Source organism: Puccinia triticina, chromosome 1A, assembly GCF_026914185.1.
Source record: "Puccinia triticina chromosome 1A, complete sequence".
NCBI lineage: Eukaryota > Fungi > Basidiomycota > Pucciniomycetes > Pucciniales > Pucciniaceae > Puccinia > Puccinia triticina.
Window position 1 is genome coordinate 1687100 of NC_070558.1, and position 20694 is coordinate 1707793.

The 20694-nt window shown below is 45.5% G+C and overlaps 7 protein-coding genes across 7 annotated transcripts; 2 read left to right on the forward strand and 5 right to left on the reverse strand.

Annotated features, from left to right (window-relative positions):
* Nucleotides 1–1481: 1481 nt before the first annotated feature.
* PtA15_1A223 (uncharacterized protein) lies at nucleotides 1482–2923 on the reverse strand (the record flags this gene model as incomplete). Its single annotated transcript, XM_053165228.1, has 3 exons — nucleotides 1482–2139; nucleotides 2330–2510; nucleotides 2599–2923. The coding sequence occupies 3 exons, from the start codon at nucleotides 2921–2923 to the stop codon at nucleotides 1482–1484; spliced, it is 1164 nt and encodes a 387-aa protein (XP_053016440.1).
* Nucleotides 2924–3787: 864 nt separating this feature from the next.
* Nucleotides 3788–4788, reverse strand: PtA15_1A224 (uncharacterized protein; the record flags this gene model as incomplete). Its single annotated transcript, XM_053165229.1, has 7 exons — nucleotides 3788–3835; nucleotides 3923–3969; nucleotides 4055–4119; nucleotides 4196–4218; nucleotides 4301–4340; nucleotides 4445–4507; nucleotides 4634–4788. 7 exons carry the CDS (start codon nucleotides 4786–4788, stop codon nucleotides 3788–3790), a joined length of 441 nt encoding a protein of 146 aa, XP_053016441.1.
* A 275-nt stretch (nucleotides 4789–5063) lies between these two features.
* PtA15_1A225 (uncharacterized protein) lies at nucleotides 5064–7629 on the forward strand (the record flags this gene model as incomplete). Its single annotated transcript, XM_053165230.1, has 7 exons — nucleotides 5064–5079; nucleotides 5182–5243; nucleotides 5335–5476; nucleotides 5571–6206; nucleotides 6296–6636; nucleotides 6714–7076; nucleotides 7165–7629. The coding sequence occupies 7 exons, from the start codon at nucleotides 5064–5066 to the stop codon at nucleotides 7627–7629; spliced, it is 2025 nt and encodes a 674-aa protein (XP_053016442.1).
* A 326-nt stretch (nucleotides 7630–7955) lies between these two features.
* Nucleotides 7956–8845, reverse strand: PtA15_1A226 (uncharacterized protein; the record flags this gene model as incomplete). The annotated part of the gene is made up of 2 exons (XM_053165231.1): nucleotides 7956–8648; nucleotides 8747–8845. The coding sequence occupies 2 exons, from the start codon at nucleotides 8843–8845 to the stop codon at nucleotides 7956–7958; spliced, it is 792 nt and encodes a 263-aa protein (XP_053016443.1).
* Nucleotides 8846–9299: 454 nt separating this feature from the next.
* On the forward strand, nucleotides 9300–11106 carry PtA15_1A227 (uncharacterized protein; the record flags this gene model as incomplete). The annotated part of the gene is made up of 4 exons (XM_053165232.1): nucleotides 9300–9328; nucleotides 9526–9555; nucleotides 9627–10654; nucleotides 10757–11106. The coding sequence occupies 4 exons, from the start codon at nucleotides 9300–9302 to the stop codon at nucleotides 11104–11106; spliced, it is 1437 nt and encodes a 478-aa protein (XP_053016444.1).
* A 1293-nt stretch (nucleotides 11107–12399) lies between these two features.
* On the reverse strand, nucleotides 12400–12833 carry PtA15_1A228 (uncharacterized protein; the record flags this gene model as incomplete). Its single annotated transcript, XM_053165233.1, has 2 exons — nucleotides 12400–12661; nucleotides 12778–12833. 2 exons carry the CDS (start codon nucleotides 12831–12833, stop codon nucleotides 12400–12402), a joined length of 318 nt encoding a protein of 105 aa, XP_053016445.1.
* A 2290-nt stretch (nucleotides 12834–15123) lies between these two features.
* PtA15_1A229 (uncharacterized protein) lies at nucleotides 15124–15872 on the reverse strand (the record flags this gene model as incomplete). Its single annotated transcript, XM_053165234.1, has 2 exons — nucleotides 15124–15415; nucleotides 15511–15872. The coding sequence occupies 2 exons, from the start codon at nucleotides 15870–15872 to the stop codon at nucleotides 15124–15126; spliced, it is 654 nt and encodes a 217-aa protein (XP_053016446.1).
* Nucleotides 15873–20694: the final 4822 nt, after the last annotated feature.

Below are 20694 nucleotides of genomic sequence, written 5' to 3' on the forward strand. Positions count from 1 at the left end.
TCTCCTAATTTCTTTATATAGCCGAGGCGACAGCACCATCTGCAAATGAAAGATAGGCCAGAACACCCGTCATGTAGGGGTCAAGGAGGAAACCCTGACACTGCTTAACAGGTAAAACGGGAATAAGGGGTCAAAAAAGATGTCAGTCGAGGAAAACAAAATGAAGGTCTATTAACAACGCCAATGAGGCAGCCCTGGAAGGGAAACCTCCATCGACCTACAATCTCATATCACACCAAGTCTCCCATTGATTCACACAGCAGAAAGAGTTATTTTAATGGAAGACTTCCCTTTGGTTCTGTAGCCTCCTACACAGCCAGATCTACAGCCTGTAATACAAATGTTTGCAGGGAAATCTGGTCCCAGAGGCTGCAGATCTGAATCAGCCCCATACAGAGCCAAAGGGAATTCTTCCAAATGGCCATTCCATTCTTGAACATGGTTCTGTAAGTTAAGCCTAGGGTAAACAATGTAGAGATGATCCATCAGAATTCTTTCCCCGAAAAGCCCATCCAAGCAATTGAAAATAAACAGAAAAATCAACTCAAACACTATGGGTTTTCATGAACTGCTCATTTTAAAATCATTAGGTAAATTTAGTTGAAATTGCCCGTTGCTTAGTCCCAGAGATTATTCAGGCTTGGTGGGCAGCTCTTCTTTTGACGCAAGATACCACGCATAACATTTACTGAAAGTGTGCATGAGCATGGTGTTAAAATTTAACTACGTCTATTCATAAGCAAGTTTAGGTGAGAATGTGTGAGCAGTTCCAACCCAAAATTTGTTTCTGCTTTTACATTTATGGCTTGATGCGACGACTCTGAACTGAATACCGCTATTGCAGGATTTTTCTTTTTCCTCAATTAAAAACACACATCTTTCATTTCCAAAGGTGATAGTTTCTGAATAATTAAGTACTGCTGATTAGAAAAATCTGCTGAAATCAGGTTTGCAAAGTGTTGACTGCTATGGTTTAGTGAGCAGCTGCCCTTAACTTGAGCTTAAGTAAAATCCCACTGGAGTTTGGTCTCCCATGATACAAGCTCAACAAACCAGATATATTGAATCTATGTAAGTAATTCTTTCTGCAGAAAAAATATTGCTAGCCAAGAGCTAAGTTGCCCTTAACCCCAATATCATTTTCAAGACTCTATTCAACATTGTCTCCAATTATCACCTATGCCAAGTGGATCTCACATGATCCTTGCTTGGACTAATAACCAGCTGAAAATGGTGCAGGATTTGTACACTTCTTTGCCATTGGGAGGTTCAGTGCTTGAAAGCCATTAAAAGGAAAGCTACAAACACATGTACTGCATGTGAACAGAAAATCAAACCAATTCGGCTTTGTAATATGACTGATATGAATCTATAGATATAACGTTAGAGAAGAACAAACAAGGTACTGAAACAGAAGAAGAGGATTGTCTACAAGAATCGTGCAGAAAGAGTTTGCGTTTATGTGTATATGCAAGAAACATTTAGAAACAATTTCTGTAGAATTCAGGTCCGATGAGTTCCTGCAGATCCGCAAGATTCTTTTCCAACCAGTCGCGGACAAGGATAGAGGAATACGAGCCGATTCTGATGATAGCGGTTCGGACGGAGGGTCTCGGAAGTAAAGGACGGAGATCGGGTGGAGGAGGATGGATGGTCGGAGTGATTTCGGGGTCAGGATGATGAATAAGTTCGGACAAGCACCACAAGAGTTGTGACTGGTCGCTCTGCTGTTCGTCCTTCGTCTTCGCAGAACTCTGTGGCTGTTGTCGGCGAGTCTTGTTGGTGTTCCGATCAAGCTCCTTGAGCCGATCCAAGGTCTTGATCAGTTTTGAGTTATCACTCGAGCATACCAGATACAGATTTGCGTAAAGGGTGAAATGATCTTGGGTTGGATGATGTTGATCTCTTAGGAGGACCAGGTTCTCTCTGACAATCCGGTTTGAGGAGATGTAGACTTCTACAAACGATTGGAACTTCTTAAACGTCCATGATTCATTCTGATTCGAGTGGTTTTGATTTTCGGGTAGTCTCGTCGAAAGCGAACGGCCTGAGGTAAACCAATCTAGACAGACCAATGAGCTCGAGTGATCTTGGAGATGGTATATTTGTTTTTGCACAAAACTGGAATCTCGAAAGCATCTATGTTTTCAAAGGAGCAAAGCGAACCAACAACTCGTCAATACTAAACTTATCATCCGAGCCGGACATGATCGAAAGGAAAGAGATCTTCGTGGCTCATCTGACGATTATCTTGAAAACAACTAAGGATTTTTTGTCCTTATTTTCACGGCCCACGAAGTTGAGTGAAATTTCAAAGAAAGATTATTACGTTACGTAGGATGGCAACATGAGCAGGGTCGCATTCGAGCCTATCTTGGCGGTGATATTTTGTCTAGAGACATCAGGCGTCCCTGTGGGCGTGATGGTAGTAGTCTGGGAGCTAGGGTATAACGAGTCTCGGTTTGCAGGCGATGAGAATCGATTCGCCGACCTATCTTTCTCTTTGAATACTGAATAAAAATGTTATATTTCATCAATGATAGTACCTCAAAGCGCACACAAAGCGAGCTGAGGAAACCCATTCTGGAATTACCATACCTTTGGTGCTGCCCTGACTGAGACACAAAAGCTGGCACTTGTCGTCCAGATGGATATCGAGAGCCAGCTGGTCGCCGGAGAGCAAGCCGCCGCCGTAATTCAAGAGATAGACAAGGCCGACCTGAAGCTTATGGAGATCATTACGGTATGGTCGACTGACGATCAACTTGAGTGGATAGCTGAATCTGAGCACCGGGAAGCTGATCTGTTGGCCGACCGGTGCGTGGCTCTCCTCGGCCCGGGTCGGTGGGTCGATCGTGGTCATCCTGAGCGCCCCATGCCCGGCTGGAAGTGTGTTCGAACCATGGAAGGGGTCCATCCTCATTCCAGACGCTGAACGGCGACTCTTTGAAGACTTGGGGATGGACGAGTTACAACGATCGTCCCGACGTCCGTCGAGGAAGCCTGCATGAAATTATTGCAAGCCTCTTTATCTTGCCGTGATGAAAGCACCCGTCTGCCCTGTCAAATCCATCGACCAGAGTCCACCAGAATCAGCTCGCTCAAGGATCACCAGACCGTTAGTTTCACAAAGAAAAATCCCACTGGATGCGCTCCAGATCAGAATTGACGACATGGCGATCAATCACAACTCGAGCATGGTGTTGCGCTAAGCTTAACTTGACTGTACGTCCCTCGAGGAGACATGACACGGCCCAAGAGCCGCGAGAGATGACGGTAGGCTAGAGCCACTTGTAAGTATAAAAAGGAATCCCTGAACTGTTCCAGAGAGCAAATATAACTATTTACATGACCACCCTATTAAACCTCCCGCAAAATAGAAGCTCGCCCATAATGCCAATGTACTGGCAATTGTGGTTGGTACTGAATGCACCAGAGTTTTGCGTGCATTCATAGTTACCATGAGGGAATTCTAGCCAGGATTCCTCTAGACATGAGCTCAAAGTACCAAACTATGTATATATATGTGTGTGTGTATATAGGCTGAATGCGTGCTCTTTGATATTTCGCACGTCGTGAAGCGGCGTGAAATCATCGACTTCCAACACTCACATCTAGATCTAGTATTAAAAAAAGCATAATTGTCATCCTTCCATAGCCAAGCCAGAGAACGTTAGACTGATCGTTGATTCTAACTCTTCTTCGGGACAATGAAATTTATTCTTTAGGCTGCACGAGGTGCTGAAAGGCAACATCTGATGGCTTCGTCGTGTGTTACAGAACTGGACTATAGGTCTGCATGAGGAGCAGCTTTCCTGTTGGTGATATCGAGGAGCTTTACATTGACAATTAACAAAAACCAGTCAGTTACGACGAAGATCGTTTGAGGCATAACCGAGTGAAACCAAAGCGAGATACTGACCTCAACGTCAAAAATTAGAGTGGCACCTCCAGGGATCACTCCGCCAGCTAAACAGGACAGGTAGGTCAATCAGCATAGTACCAGGTGAATAAGTGGATAAAGAATATATTTGTGATTTATCTCGTAACTTACCACCTGATTCTCCATAAGCCATGTTGGGCGGGATGATCAGTTTACGCTTTTCGCCGATGCACATGCTGAAGGTATCCAAGAAGGATGGTCGATCATTGTCAGTGGATAGAATTTGAACGGCAATCCAATCGTAATACGGACTCTAGTAGGCCTTGATCCCATCCCTTAAATGCAGGTAAGTGTCAGATCAGCATGTCCTCTTTTCATTATCCGCCTTTATAATAGCTATGTAGACGTGGGACTTACTGCGATCACCTGCTTCTTGCCAAGGGTAAATTCAAATGGTCTGAATGGAATAAAGTGACCCCAAAACGAAAAAAAAAAACATGCCGAATGTCATCAGAGTCAAGATGCGTATAAATCAAGGTAATTTGAAGAAATCTAACTGACTGATCTCGATCACGCGACGAGTCAAATTTTTCGCCACTCTCCAATGTTCCTGTATAGTGCATCCTGTTTTGCAATGAAGAAGGACCCAAAGCTCGTTAGCTAAGGATCAGAAGCCGGTCAAACCAACCAAAAAGATGAAAAGGCACAAAAAGTGAAAGATTTTTATGTTGCACCAATGATCCGACTCACGATAGGTGGTCCCCGTTTTGTGTTTTAATATCGCATTTGTCCGGTTTGTATTTGACGCCGATTTGGAGCTGCTTCTTGGGTTCGCTGGCCAGAGCGAAGGATTGGATCAGGGCCAACAAGAGGATCGCTGTGGCGAAGGACGGTTTTAGGAACATTTTAGAGTTTATCTTCAGATTATTCGGATTCTTGAGATTCTTGCGGGATGCGAGTGACGAGGTCGAGGAGTGACGTGTTGATGGAGCATTCGAATTTTACGAAATAGACCGACACCCCGGAGGGAAGTGTAGGTTCGGGGCACCCCCGGATGCGATGCATATTCACTGTCGAGGCACATATTTTCCCCAGAACATTTCGAGCACCATCCGAGGGAAAGCGAAGGCGTTGGACAGACTAGGCCTCGATACATCTCGATCGCGTTGGCTCATTCGACATGGAGAGTGCTCAACGTCAGTAATTTTCATCTATCTTTGGAAGGCATAGAAAATGAATACGCATGTGGCTGGCTTGTTGATTCACCAGAAGCTTTGGATTTGCACACTTGATTATAGTTCGTATGGAGCGGATGCTCCCTGAGCTCAGAGATTTGGAGCAAAAGAAAACGTTTACCAAAGTGAATTCAAGTATTCGTATCCTAGTCCCCTGAATGAGTTTGTTTAGAGGTTATCCGGCACTAATGAGCATGTCTTTTTTGGTTTGTTCAGACAGAGATTTCTGCTATCGTCACTCAGCGCAACTACTACGAAGCTTTGATTGCTAGACCGAAACAACCGGAGTGCTATTTAAAGTACATCGAGTATGAGAAACGCTTGGAAAAGCTGCGCAGGCTGAGAGTTGGAAAATACGGTGAGTGAAATTATTTCTCATGCTGCGGCAGGATCATCCATCTTAAGTTTGGCGTGATGGGTGTTGGGAAATTAAAACGATAGTGAATTTTTAGGGCATGCGAAAGGACGAACAACCTTGTCTGATTATTCGATTCCACTGCACATCCTCAACTTGTACTCTGCGGCGGCGAAGAGATTTCCGGAATCATTAGAGCTTTGGACATCATATATTGCCTACTCTCTCACTCAAGCGTCCAACAAACTAGTCAGTCGGGTGCTCTCTGCTGCCATCGCAGCCCATCCGTCGCACTCGGAATTCTGGGTGATGGCAGCCCGATTCGAAGCTGATGGTGATGAAACTGGCAAAGGGGGCGGGAATGTAGATGGAGCTCGTAAACTGCTGATGAGAGGGCTCAGGTTCTTCAAAGATGCAAGCTCATTACCTTTGTGGATTGAATGGATCCGGATCGAACTCAATTTTATTCAAACCATGGAGAAACGTCGCGAGGCTTTTGGACTGCTAGATTCCCACTCAAAGTCAAACGATCCTAGCCACTCTTCCCAGCCTGAAGAAACTGGACATGTTCATGAAGCCCTTCAAACAACAGTGGACCTTCGCCAACTTCCCGAAGACCCTGATACCCCTATGACTCCACTTGATCGCGAGGTGGACTCCACAGGACTAAAAGGTCAAGAGGCTCTTATTTCTGGCGCTCTTGTCAAGGTCGTCCTTCAGAATGCATTCGAAGGTGAGACCCCCTCACCCCCAAAGATATCCCGACACCTCATTATTTTTTAAAAAGATAGGAAGCTCAACCGTCATTATGTCCTGGTCCAGCTATTCCCGGTCTCGACATCTTCTACGCTACTCTTCCACTGTTGTGCGCATTTGAATCACCTCTAAGACCTGCGCTCATACACTTCCTCTATCGCAAGATTTCAGAGATGTACCCCGATTCGCCCAAGGCACTCGTAATGTTGACAACGAGACCACTTTTCAAGTATTCCACATCCGGTAAAATACTGGCCGTCTCCGGAGAAGAGTTGGTAGATCTTCTAGGCGCTACGATTCTTCAACTTCAACAACTATGCAAGGATAAATCAAGTTTGACATCGCTGCCGGAAGAGTTTTTGGTATTCCTGATAGAAATGCACACCATTCTGAACGAAGTGGAATTGGTAAGTTGAAAATTTCCCCAATACATTAAGGCTAACTCGCGTGGTTGATTAACCTCGCCGATCTCTTGTTTGTGTAGCGAGAATATGTGGCAGCCGTCATTCGGAAGACAGTCTCATTAGCCATCAAAAAGAAAACAGACACAGCCAATCTATATCGGCTTGTCCTTTCGCATTACGAAACCACTGCTGCAATCAGCGATGGCCTACAGCTTGCCAAGACAGCAACTCAGCGATTTCCGGATTGTTTGGATTTATGGGAGAGTCGCTTGGCTCTACTAGTCAAAACTCAAGAAGATAGCCCAACGACTCTTGAGGTTTTTCAAGAGGCTATCCAGCGTTTCCCAGGCTCAATCCGACTCGCAGAGCAATACACCCAACTGCTCAAGCAACGGCATGGCAAGAACATCATGAGCGATGAAGAGCTGTGGACTAGTGTTGAGGTTGGTTTTTCTGCGATGCGCGAAATTGATTGTATTGGTTCACTAACGACGGTTGGTTGGAATTTTATCACATCATATTTACATTCAGAAACAGCTGGATATCACCCTGAGAACATGTCCCCCGAAACAGGACGAATCTCGCCAAACAGCTCGACATCCACCATCGAACGTTGCTGAAGTATACCAGCGCACATTGGCCGAGTTCTCAGGCAGGATGACATTAAAGGAGTTCTCGAAATACTTGTCCAACAAATCGGTCGTTTCGCTGAATTTCCTGAGTTGGCTTCTGGACTCCAAATCAGACCAAGCAGATCTCAGGGCGCTCGAAGATCTGCACGGCTTGGTGACTAGCCATCCTCATGCGCAGCTCGACCACTGGGCTGACCATCTGAGCTTTCTCTTGACCAGGAAGAAGGACTGTCATGGGGCGAGCCAGCTTTTGGCTAAGGCTAAGAAAGCCCTCGGACGTCAAGCCTCGGAACAGCTCGAGGAAAAATGGATGCAGTTCAATTCTTCTATCTCTGCTTCTGATCCTTCCCATGTCCAGCAATAGTATATGATTAACACCCTATCCAGACTTTTCTTCGATCCAAATTTATTTGTCTCTCTGTGTGTACACCTTCTTTGATTGTCAACGTAATATGGCCTCTCACGTTTCTCACAATTCCAAGAATTCCTAACATTTCAATTGAACAGAAAATATGCAGTTTTAGAAGCCACTACGCGTGGTGATGCTACTATCAAGGAAGGAGTGCTGCAATTCTACATACTTCCTGGTGAATGGAGGTTGCCCATGATTATTGGTGTAGCTTGAGTGAAAGGCCACAGAAGAGCCAATTGCTCGAATATATTACATACTGTCGGTGTTTACAATTAAAATCAAGAACTTGGAGAGAGCCGGGTGACGGTACAATTTGTCCAGCCGGGATCGGCTTGAGCAAATTCGAAGAATCGGTTACAGAGTGCAATTGTTTTAAAGCAGACCACAGCTGATCCCTTTTTACTTGGAGGGCCGGGGTTGTCAGCTGAATCGAGTAAGCTTTTTGTAGAGATGACGACTGATTCTATGTCTGAGGGCCTGATCAGATCACAGGAACAGATTCGAGTTGATAGATCTTCGACTGTGTTTAGCTCCGGGAGCTTCTTTCTGGTCCATTTGAATCGCAATGTACATTCTAGAGTATCGCAAGTTTCGGCTGTGGGAGGCGGACAGGTTGATGGGACTGGATACGGTTTGACAGGTTGAGTAGAAGAGGTTTGTCCCACAGAAGCGAGTTCGGACATTTTTGCCTGGCGGAGTTTAGCACCAGCGGCTTTAATCTCTTCAAGCTTTCTGATTTTGGCGGCTTTCTGGATAGATTGGTCCTGTTGTTTCTGGTACGCTTCTTCGCGAGCCTCGAGATCGCGTGCAAGCGCCTTCCGCTTGTTATCTAAACCGGCGAAACGGGCCGTCCTGGCCGCTTGGGCGGCCCGCTTGGCGTCGAATTCAGCTCGTTTGATCGGATCTAGGAGGATCTCGAATGCTGTCTTCAGTGCCTGAAATTTCTCCGAAGCCAATGGGTCATCTGGGTTCTGATAGCCAGCCGAAAATCATCGAGGGTCATTATTAACTTGCCCCAATTAAAAAAAAAAAAAAAAAAGAGAGAAAAGGCTGAGCTGATTATGCTTACTCGGTCTGGATGTACTTTCAGGGAGGCTTTTCGATAGGCAGAGGTAATCTGATTAGAGTCAGCGGAGGCCGAGACGCCGACGATGGAGTAGTAATCCATATTGGTGCAATGGTGGTTAAGGAGATGTGACCAGTGAAAGCTGGACTCGCGGAAATTGAACCCCCCGCGATTAGATGGTGCTCCGGGGATGGGATCGGGTATCTCCTCCGGACCTCGGAAACCGAAGCGGTGCAGCTTTTGGCCGCCGGTGGCTCGCCCGGCGAGCCAAAAGCCAGCAGTCTCAAGAGATCACTGCCATTGTAGACTCCAAGGGTAATGGTAATTAGATAAAGCACAGTGTGGGGGTAAGGAAGTGCTTCATGACCTATTTTTCGTTTTACCACCCCATCAAAAGATCTCGCTTCTCGTGGGGAGACTCTTGAATTCTCTTGACTCAGATTCATCATACGAATCAAACAGAACTGTCCGCTGAGCGGGCGATTTAAGGCCGAGGCAACCGAAGAGCTCGGGGCATTCATCTCCTGACTCAAGACATCGTCAGTCTTGACCAACGATGCCGGTCAACTGGACATCTGGAAAGGCGTAAGTGATTTGAATCACAATATGCATTTCTCAATCTGGACAACTAGCATCCACTGGTCATTGGACAAAATGTCGTCGCAGATTCCATGAAAAAGTGAACGAATGGATGGTTTGAAAACTAGTTTGAGCGCAAACAACGGCATCCTTAGTTTCAATTGGTGGACTGATCCTCATGATTTCCTCACTACATCACACAGGAAGCTGGCAAAAAGCAAATTCAAAAAACGGTATGCGAAGTTTCTTTTGGAAGTTTGGCTGATCGTAAAATACTGAAGATGATGTTCTCCATGCCATCCAGACCCAAGAAAACTTGGAAAGATGATGATAACGACATTCGGAAGAAGCCCCTGCCTTTTCGTCGTTACCTTCCCCGGGCGAAAAAGCTGACTAAACGCTCAGAACCGGTAATCCGTCACGAGAGGGCCAGTACTTCTGGGGCATCAGGTTCGAGAACAGAAGGAACAAAAAGGACTGAGATCGATGATAATTCTGAAACGATTTCAGCTGGACTTCAACTAGACCATCACAGTTCCAGCGGTCTACAAACCACTACATCGAATCATCAGAAGATCGATATCGCAAGAAAGAGACGCGCCCTGTTGGCTCTGACCGATTGGGCGGGTCTTCACACTCCCGCGGTTCCAGATGATTTTGGCCCCCACACTCCGGCTCCTTACAGCGCCCGGCTCAGGAGAAAAGCTCTGGCCAAGATCACTCCGCCCGAGCAAGAAATTGTGCCGAACCTTACCGATGAGCTTCAGAGTACCTCTCAAGAGCGTGGCTTGCAGCGTGACTCGAATATTCATTCCAATCTACGCGACAATCATCCCTTTAGCTTATCACCCTCGAGTCATGACTCCATCGCTTCACCGACTCCAGCTAATCCTCGGGCCAAAAATCCAGCCACAAAACTTGTTCCGATTTCATCCTCCAAGCATGTGGAGGGGTCAAATGTGCTAAAGGCTGACAACGAACATAAGCGCACCGCAAGGAGCAACATCACCGGTGTTGAATCGAAGTCCAGATCATTTACTTCTAAAGATGAAAGCAGTCGCAAAGCGCCATCTAATCAGCCTCTCTTTGCGCCGTCGAGCTCAAAGAAAACTGATTCAACTGTCGGTTTTCGTCCCGAGGTGCCACCTTGGATCTGCCGGATGTCTAGATCCTTAGGGTTCAGTCCACCCACCGGAATCAGTGAGTTCGAAAAGCAGAGAGCAATCGAAATCGAGTCCCAGCACTCCCTTCCCTCCAACGCCATCGAACACCATATAACACCAGATTTGGAGCTGCTGATCAAGCGGGAAATCTCACCTGGACCTGATAAGCGTATGCGCATCTTGCTTCTTCAATAACGCCAAATTATAACAAAAACAAAAAAATAATGTGATTCTTCTTTTTTTTTCAAAAAAAAAAAACCCCTACACATAGATTCTAAGCGGAACGCGTTGTATGAAGGTGTGGACATCGGCGAACACCTATCAATCAGTCAACAAGGAAAAGGAGAAAAATACGTCGACGAGGATTCGAAAGACAGTCGAAAATGGCCGGAAAGACAGAAAGAAGGACATCAGAGAACAGGCGATCAAGGAGGAGGATCTCGAAACTCAGTTACTCAACAAAAGAATAACCGCCTGGTTCGAGCGGGACAACAAACACCAGGCCAAGAGACTGGGGACACTAATGCAGATTGGGGATGGAGGAACTTGGTTCAAAAGTCTAAGAACGACCAATTTGATTTACTCTTCCACGACAGGAATGACGACAGAAGGATCTTTTAATCTCTCTCTATTATGATGCTTATCTTTTGTCTTATTGAAGCAAACTCAAGATTAGTTACCCTGAACTGTAATGATTCAAGAATAATGCTAGCGTTACATCTTACCAAAAATGAAGGCTTGTTTTCAGTTTCATCTGACGTAAAAAAACTGTTTGTTTTTACTCATTTTACATTGGCACAGCTCGATCCATAACACATCGGTCTGCCCCGCTCCAAACATATCAGGCATTATTATCAGCAAACCAGCCATTTACCTTATTTCCATTTCAGAATTAGAAGAACAGGTTCCTCGACTGAATTTAAACCAACCTTAATTTGCTTAAGTGAAACTCAGCATCAGAACAAATTCACTCAGGATCAATACAATCGCACCAATAATAAGAGTCGCAGTTTCCAGAAGATGGCTTCAGCAAGCATAATATTCTAACGGATGTCGCTTTCGTCGTCCGGATTTTGTCAATCATAAGACACCTGGTGCCCCTATGAGCGCAAGCGTTCATGACTGGTGCCGGGGTTCACAATTACAATTTCCCAGTAAATTTTTATCAACATACAACTAATGCTGAGAAATTTTTATCAATTCACAATCAAGCTGCAGACTGAAGCTACAGCAATACTGCGGCGATTAAATAGCTCAAACCGAACATGAAGCCCGCCAACAGAATTTTGTTGCACAACCAGTATGTAAGTGAAAGCTTGTGAACCTCACGATTCCCCAAAATAGTTGTGCGATTAAAATTGTCAGGCAAGACTGCTGGATGGATAGATGAGATAGCCGAACCGGTTTTTTAGAAGAAAAAAAAAGAAACCAACAGGCTTTGTAAATCTTGGAATACATACTTAGCAAGTTTGCATAGCACATCAGAATGAAGGAAGTTTGAGAAATGGGCTTTGCCACGAGTTCTTGTGAAAATAACTCATTCTACTTCTGCCAATATTATTTAGTTTAGAAATCCATAGCTACACAAGAGCTAGCTAGTTTTATAAAGTGTACATGTCGAATGTAGGCGATAAAGGTTTAGAGTTGGGTTGACAAACCTCAAAGCATAGATGGCAAGATTGATGGTTAAGGGTAGCTTAGATACTGGTGGCGAGGATATCGGACGTAGCTCTAATCAAAATCTGACAAAAGTTCACTAAGTATCCAGGCGCCGCCGGTGATGGGACTGTGTGGAGCAAAAGATGCGAGCATGTTGCAGTTTAGAAATGGGCTTGGTGTTTTCTTTTGATTAGCGATTTGGAAGAGAAGCCAAAGTGGAATGTAATATTGATCATCCTTCTACTTTTATTCACTTTATGGACCAGTCGAATTTCCACCATTTCTATCCACTTTCATCACATCCTTCATGTATTTCTCTTTAACTGATAGTTTGGCCGATTCGCGTTCGAGAAGGAGCTTCTGCCGATTGATGTTATTTTGTAACTCTTTTACAAGAACATCTTTCTCCCCGCCCTCTGGTAATTGTTTGCTATTTTCCAAGGCCTCGTGTAAGACTAGAAGGATTGATTCGGTGTCCTGGAGTTTTTCCTTTGTTTCGTTCAGCTGGATTCTAATCCTGTGACGATGAACAGTGTGTGAAATGGAATGACGCATTGATCAGCTTAGGACTCAATCAGATTGGAAACTTATCTTTAGAAACAGAGGTAAAAATAGGCATCACTGGTAGCTGACTGATCAGGGGTGAGAACTTCTAATGAGCCCAGAAACTTATCGGCCGCTGATTGCATGACGGGATCGTCGAGGTGACTGAAGGAGGGAACAGATCACGTGTGACGTTCAGGAAGGATATTAGAGTAAATCGACGCGAAACTCGGGCGGAAGAATGCTACTCGGATAAAAATGCAAGCTCGCTCGGCACTCAGCTCTCCGGGGCGATATTTTTGAGATGAGATTATATGGCTAACGCTGGTCGCTGCTGCAGGTGAAGCATCATCTGCAGGTCGCTGAAAATGAGAAACAATTGTAGCAAAAAGCTTCTTATGTTTGACATACACACACCGGCCCTGCTTCCAAGCGGGTGACAGCACGGGCGGAGAATAAGTACACATCAAAATAAATATAACTGGCCGCAGAATCAAATTGGCCTCAAATTCAATTGACCCGGTGGCTTGGAGCCTTTGTCGGTGTTCTCGGGTCGTTTCAAGGCTTGCAGCATGAGTTGAGAGCTTGAGCCTGTGAGCCAAGGCACTCAACGAAATTGTTGCCTCAATGTCGCACAAGCTGCCAACGGAACCTGGTCTGCGGAGCTGCAAAAGGTTGCAAACCATGTCTAGGGGCGGAGATAGTGCGCGAATAAGTCCATGACGCGGGGGGCCATTGTCGGAAGCACCGGATTTCCGTGCTTATACCCACCCGGTTGCTATGACTGCCAACATCCTAGGGTGATATGTACCAGATGATACCGATACCATCGACCGAGTACACAGGTCAAGACAGGTCTTGACTTCCGTTTTACGCACTGTATCCGGTTTGTCGATCTGACTATATCTTCTTGCGCTAGGCAACACACAACCCGAGTGATTACCCGAGTGGATTCTGGGTCTAATATATCGAAGCCTCTCGGGCGGAGGGTCCGCACGGGAGAGGCCTACACATGAGAGAGTCCATGGCTGACTTTGAGATCAGCAGGCAAGCCATCCTCTTTGTGAAGTCAACAGCTGAGTTGCATAAGCAAGGCAAATCAGATATGTATTACTTTCCACTTTGGCTTCTCTTCCAAATCGCTAATCAAAAGAAAACACTAAGCCCATTTCTAAATTGCAACATGCTCGCATTTTTTGCTCCACACTCTCATCACCAGCGGCGCCTGGATACTTATTGCATTTTTGTCTGTGCCGCGGCGTCCCCCAAGGAGGGAATTACAAGAGTTAGGGCGTGACATTGCCTTCGGAGACGCTTCGCGCCTTCTCGGATTTAGTTAAGCTCGACCACCACCCTGACTGCCGGCCCACACAAATCACCATTAGAAGTACCCTGGAAAGTGACATGATGACTTGTCTACAATGAAAGAAATGGCAGCACTAGTATAGTCTGCTATCTGGTACAACTACGGCGTCACCAAAGTGTACAAAATATGGTGTATATTGATTCAAGGGAACCAAAGCCTAAGGTGTCGAGTTGGGCTCTATTGGTTCTCTTTTCTGTCCCGAGTGATTCTGTAAGAGCACATCCATCGGATCGCTATCCCATGTTTCGCAACTCGAGGCCAAAAACATCTCCCACCGCAGTCGCTATCTGCATGAGATCTCCGGTATTTCAGCCTTTTCATCATCTATCTTTATCCAGTTGTTACACCTATGCAAGCACTGGGTGGAGACGACCGACCTGGCAATCACTAATCTTGTAGTCTCGGACCAATAAACAAGATCACTCCGAGAGCAGCTCTCTCCTCCTTCGACCCCGCGGACCGGTCTATCGTAGCGGTCCGAGAGGATTTCTCTGTTTCTTCCTCTCCGACCGATACAACTGGATCGGTCCGAGAAAAAGGAAGAGGGGCTTTTTTGCCTCCTTCCTCGCGGACCGGCCTATCGCCTCAGCCGTGTAATATGACTTGCCCAGGGTCGTTGCTTTCTGATGTCATGAGCTTGGAGAGCAAAATAATTTCATCAGCTGAGTACAAGTTACACCAGATGTTGGACGTTGGCCATCATACTCTCACAGATTAGCGCAATAAAATTTATGAATCATTTGTTTTTCAATATCAAAATCACTGAGAGAGAGACAAGAATGGCGTGATTTTTTACTCATTTCAACGGGATATAATGATTGAAGCTACACAAATTTCAAGGGAACATATGATAGAACAGTGATGGTACAAGGGACAACTTCAGTTGGATTTTAAAGAGAGCAGAACATGAAACCAAAATATGAAAGAGAGGCATGGTTGTCAAAGAGAGCAGAACAAAAAGCCAAAATATGAGGAGTGACATGGTGGATAAAGAGAGTAGAACAGAAAACCAGAATATAAAAGAGTGGTGTGGCGAATAAAATATTTCAAAGAGCTTCTGGGCCGTGTATTCAAGTACCACTGCCATCTGAATCTTCAGTCTCAGCCAATTCCTTCAGTTGCTCAGGAAGGCTGGTCGGAGTGAAAACCATTCCCCGCCGACGAAGAGACGATGTTGATGGCGGAGGACCATCGAGGGCTGAGGCTGGGTGGGTCAAAAGCTCGGGGCTTGGCGGGCGATCATCGGCTGGGCTGATGGCCATGCGGAGAAAACTGTGGGGCCGATGAAGTTGAATCTTCCATTTTGATGTCTTCCTTGGCCTGGAAGGCTGGCTCGGTTTGACCAGTTGGACTCGAACATTCCTATAACGCAAACATCCAAACTGATTAAAATCTAGAAAAATTTATCGCGGAGGGTGGCCCCAGGAAAGGACCATAGAATTGCCAGGATTACTTACGTCATCTGGAGCGAAGAGGATGGCGAGACTACCTCGTCAGTTTTGATGATGAGAAGAGTGCGTCCGACCCGAGTGTGGCCGGAATCAGAAGAGCAGACGGTTGGAGCCCTTTGGAAGGCGCGAGTCGAAGAAAGTGGGCCGTGGGTTGGCCCATTGCTGGGCGAGTTCAGTCGTTCAAGGCCGGCGGAATAGAGGTAGTAGTCCTGGTCGTCCGCGACGCGTACCTCATTCCCATCTGGCTTGGGAGCTTCCATCGAGGAGCGGAATTCTTCAAAGAGGTCCTCTGGCCTTCCGCAACAATGGAAGGATTCGTCTGAGTCCGAGTCCTCCTCCTCGCGCATCTTCCCCTTGAACAAAGGCATTTTTTGGTATTCAAAAAGTATTTATGGATGTGGTGGAGCGGTAGAGAAGAAGTGGAAAACGGGTATGTATGGAGATAGCTATTGGAGATTCGTCGATTTTAGACTGCGCTGCTCCTCACCAGGGATGAAGTGGGGGGATTGAGTTTCCTCTGTGGGGGGGGGGGGGCACTCGGGTTAAATAATAAACACAATGCGGCAGCGTCACACGCTGAGTGCTCAGCCTCTACTAAATCAAGAGCACATATCGTCGCGGTCTTTTAAGGTTTGAAAGGAAGACGCGTGCAAACACCTTAACGGCTGAGCCCTTTCTCCTGAGGAGACTTTTCCTCCCAGTAGGTGGCGGTGCTTCTGTCAATTTATGTGATCAAATATTGGTAGATTTATATCTTAAAAGTGTTTCATCCACCGCACCAAGTATTTCTATTTCTATAAACCTTAAGGAAATATTCTGCGTAGTAGGCATAGAAAGGCGTGTTGGACTAGTTATTTCAGGGTCATGCTCAAAATTGAGCATCAACATTGACCGATTTCATCAATTGTTGAGCTTTTCGATCGAAATTTCCCCAGAAAATCTGCCCTACATCTACAATCCGGTTGTAATCCCGTTTGGGCACCTGAACATGCGTTTTGTAACTTGTGTTGCTGCGAACACTTGCTACTTGCCTTCATTTTCTTCGGCACATATTTGGATGCCAGGTAGTACTGCAGCTTTGTGGGCTCCAATTACCTCACTAGATCTGGTAGCGTGTCTCCGCCGCGCAGACTAGGCCTGCGCATATGATCTCCATTGCGATACGAATTCCAAAAAGGAAAGTGAGTCCCTCTTGTGAAGGAGGAGGATGCCTTGACTAAATATCAAATTTCATCATGTTGATCTACTGAGGGTACTGTGAGTATCACGCCAGCTGACACGAACCTGGATGGTTGCCTGATCAATCATAGTCCACACGGTCACGGTTTTCTTCATTTTGGCAAATGTTTACGTTGAGCAACTCACGACTCGAAAGAAAGAATCAAAGGGACCAGAACATGCGAACTGAAGCAAGGGATTATAAGAAATGATAATAACTTGGACATTTACAAGTGTTTTCTGAGAATGTTCTGTTGCGATATTTATCGTCTGCAGAAACAGAGGGAACGAACCGCGTTCAAAAATTCACTTCAGTGACGACATCTACCACTTGGGTCAGTTAAGGCCTTGATGTGCATCAGATATATATGGGTTCATATGGGCGTGGTCCGCCCTGGGCTCAAAGTTAGTTGTTGCTACGCCTTTCTCAAGGCTGCCGCGTGCTTGAATGATCAGCATAGTCGGCGTTCGCAAACAAACCATCCCACCCAAGCATCCCGGCATCATGCTTTGGCGAGCTTGCTCCGGCTGCAGTGGGCCCATCCCGCGCCCAATCACGCCAGGACCAGTGTCAGTCGCCAGCTTCTTGCACAATTCGCCTGGCTTTTTGTTTCGCTTACTCTCGGACCTTGAACCATCCAGGATGGCGTCGTCTCCCTCTTGTTCAGCTCGCTCTCGTCAAATATCCGGGCGCGCTTCTTACGACCGACCCAGCAAGGTGTCACCGTGTCATGATATCTTGCAGGGAGGGCCGCGATTGGCAGTCTTGCACGGCCCACCGAGTGCCGGAAAAAAGGCGCTAGCGCGACGAGTTGCATCGTCAAAACGACCCGGTGTTACCCACTGAACTTCAATCTTCGTGACATGAAGGCCGGGACGATCGGTCACTTTATAAACGCGTTGACGAGAGACGCAATTGGGCGCACGGATGCTTGCGGATATCTGGTGTTATCTGTTCCGCGGGGCCAAGGGGTGGGCCGGTGGAAGCTCTTTTAATGGGACCGGCATAATCGACCCCGCCGAAGTCATGGAGCAGCTATTTTTAATGAACTGTCAAAACACCTCAAGTCGTGGTATTTATCCAACGGGGAACGGCCACCGGTGTTAGTGGCAATGTAAATGCCTTGGCGACGAGGTACGTCTCTTGCTCATGACGGCGCGTTGAAATGAAGGCAATATCTATTGACAGCATGCCCTTCAAGGTCCGTGTGTTGCTCCATTTTCCACAAAAAGGAGAAAACAACACCTGTCATTTTTACATCATCCACATGGTTCTTTGAGAATTGGCTGCAAGAATGTGGGTCCACATCTTTCTATTGAGCATTCAAAATTATCTATGTCTTATGGTGCTTCCCATTATATACCTAGGTGTTCATTTCCAGACCCTATTTGAGGCACGCAAATATGTTGGTTTATGAAATCATGATTTATGCATACCTAAACCAACTTTGAACATCATAATTCACACCACCCTTTGGAGCATTAGGCCTTCCTTCACCATTCAATTTTAGACAGAAGAAGTGCCCCCCAAGTACTCCAGTGTTACATTTTGTATGTTTCAGAATGACTAGGCAGATTATAGTAGTTTATGGTAAGGTCTGTCAGCCCAACAGATTTCAATTTATACCAAAAAGTTGTTGATTTTTGGTCAAAAGGGAAACAAATTCCTAACCCTGTGATTCATCATTTTCATGTGCACTGGTCATAGGTCTGATAGTTGTCACTAGAAACATATTGTAGTTTCCATGCATGTATGACCGTTCAAAGACATGGGATAGTGGCTTTCAAATAGTGGTTGTATTCTTCTTTTGAAGTATTCAGCGCAAATTTCATGAATTTTAGAGGAAAAGTCTGCCTTGTGGAGATGACAATTGAAAAATCATCACTATTTTAGGAATGTGGATTGTTAAAGGGCGACAAAATGCTGCAGTGTAGTTTGAGGAAGTCTTAATTTCAATTGCAAACACTTAAAAAACCAGTAGTAGTAAAACTAACAAGAAACAAAGGTTAATAACAAATATTTGAGCAGTAAACAAATAAGAAGTTGTTGAGTATTTTACCTATCAAGTTTTAGTTCTTGTGAATAGACAGACTGTTGAGAATGGCGATGAGATTGAGAGAACAATAAAACTAAAAAATAAAGAAATATTGAGTTGATGACGATTTTTAAAAATAGGAAACAACCAATGAACCAAGTACCTCTCCTCCCCCTGAGTGAGTATCCCCTGACAACTTGTAATCACACTTGCTCTTGATGCCGGTCGCAAGACGATGAGTAGGAGTGATGGTCTTCGTACTTGAGTTTGATCTTTGTGGTTCCGAGTCCGTCCGCTTAGGATCTTACTTAGAGAGAATTCTGGAAGTTGACTTGAGCGCGCGGCTGCGCATGTGACATGTAATGACATTTTATCCAACACTCCCCCTAAATGTTATTCACATGTACCATGTGTAGTTGCTGAAGTGCTGTGTCGATCTTCTTGGGTCCAAGTGCTTTAGTGAGAATGTCAGCGGTCATTTCATTCGTTGAGACTTGTTTGACTAGCAGGCGCTTCTTCTGAACTTGATCTCGGACATATTGATATCGAACTTCTATGTGTTTGGAGTTAGGATTAAGCTGAACTTCTTGACTAATACAATTTGCGCCGGAATTGTCGTTGAAAATGACTGGAGCCGTTATTTGAATTTGCATCTCTTGAATCAAGTTCGATAGCCACCGAAGTTGTTTTGCACACACATTGATCGATATGTATTCTGCTTCCGTCGTAGATTGAGCAACAACAGGCTGCTTTTTGGTGAGCCAACATACTGGATTGCCCAAGAACTGAATAACGTAGCCTGAAATGGATTTACGGGAAGGTATGATGTTGGCGTAGTCCGCATCGGCCCATCCTACCAAGTGAGATGGACATTCTGAAGTTGGTTTGGTCTTTCGAATGTGCAACCCCAGAGATCTCGTTCCTTGCAGATAGCGCAACAGATGCTTAACTAGAAACCAATGAGTACGAGTTGGATAAGCGGTATACCGAGCCAACTGATTAACGGTGAATTGAATGTCGGGTCAAGTATGTAGCGCAATGTGATTCAAACTTCCTACCACCCGTTGCATTGTGGTAACGTCAAATGGTGTATTGGGTTTGTTCAATAGTTCGTGAATATTGACAGGGGCTGGCGTTGCAACACTTTTCGAATTCTTCATACCGAAGTCTTCGATGATTTGTGAAATCATATTCGAGTGATGCAGGATGAGCTCTCCGTTGTCCAACCATTTCAACGTGTATCCGAGATGTTGCGTAGGCTTGTCCGTTATCTTGAGCTTGTATGTTTTTTGAAGATCTGTCAGAAAAGTCTTGATCAATGCGTCCGATTCCCCCACGAGTAGTCCGTCATCTACATGCATGTGTAGAAACAGAGTCTTTTTTTCATTTGCAAATACAGCATCATCAGTGTTTAGTGGTGACATGCCAATGGAGCGGAGAGTTTTTACCAAATGCGCCTTCCAGCAGCGAGGTGCCTGTTTGGTTCCGTACAGCGACTTATTGAGTTTCCAAACTCAATTTTCCTTCCCAGGTTCTTCAAATCCTTTCACTTGTCGAACATACACGGGAGCATCGATTTCACCATGAAGGAATGCTGTTTCCACATCGAACTGGCACACTTTCATTTGTTTGTTGACCGCGAGTGAAAATAAGATTTCTAGCGATTCATTTCGACCAACAGATGCATACGTGTCCCAGTAGTGTTTGCGGTACTCTTGATGATTACCAAACGTGACCCATCACACCTTGTGTTTATAGACTTCATTATATTCGTTTCTTTTTCGAGATAGAAGCCACATTCCACCAATTATTTTTTCGTCCGGAGGCGGAGGAGTCAGAATGCCGGTGTTGTGAAAAGAAAGAGAGCCAAACTCTGCTCATTGCTTCTTCCCAGATTGGTCGTTCTTCTTCGTCCTTCAAAGCTTTATCCACAGCT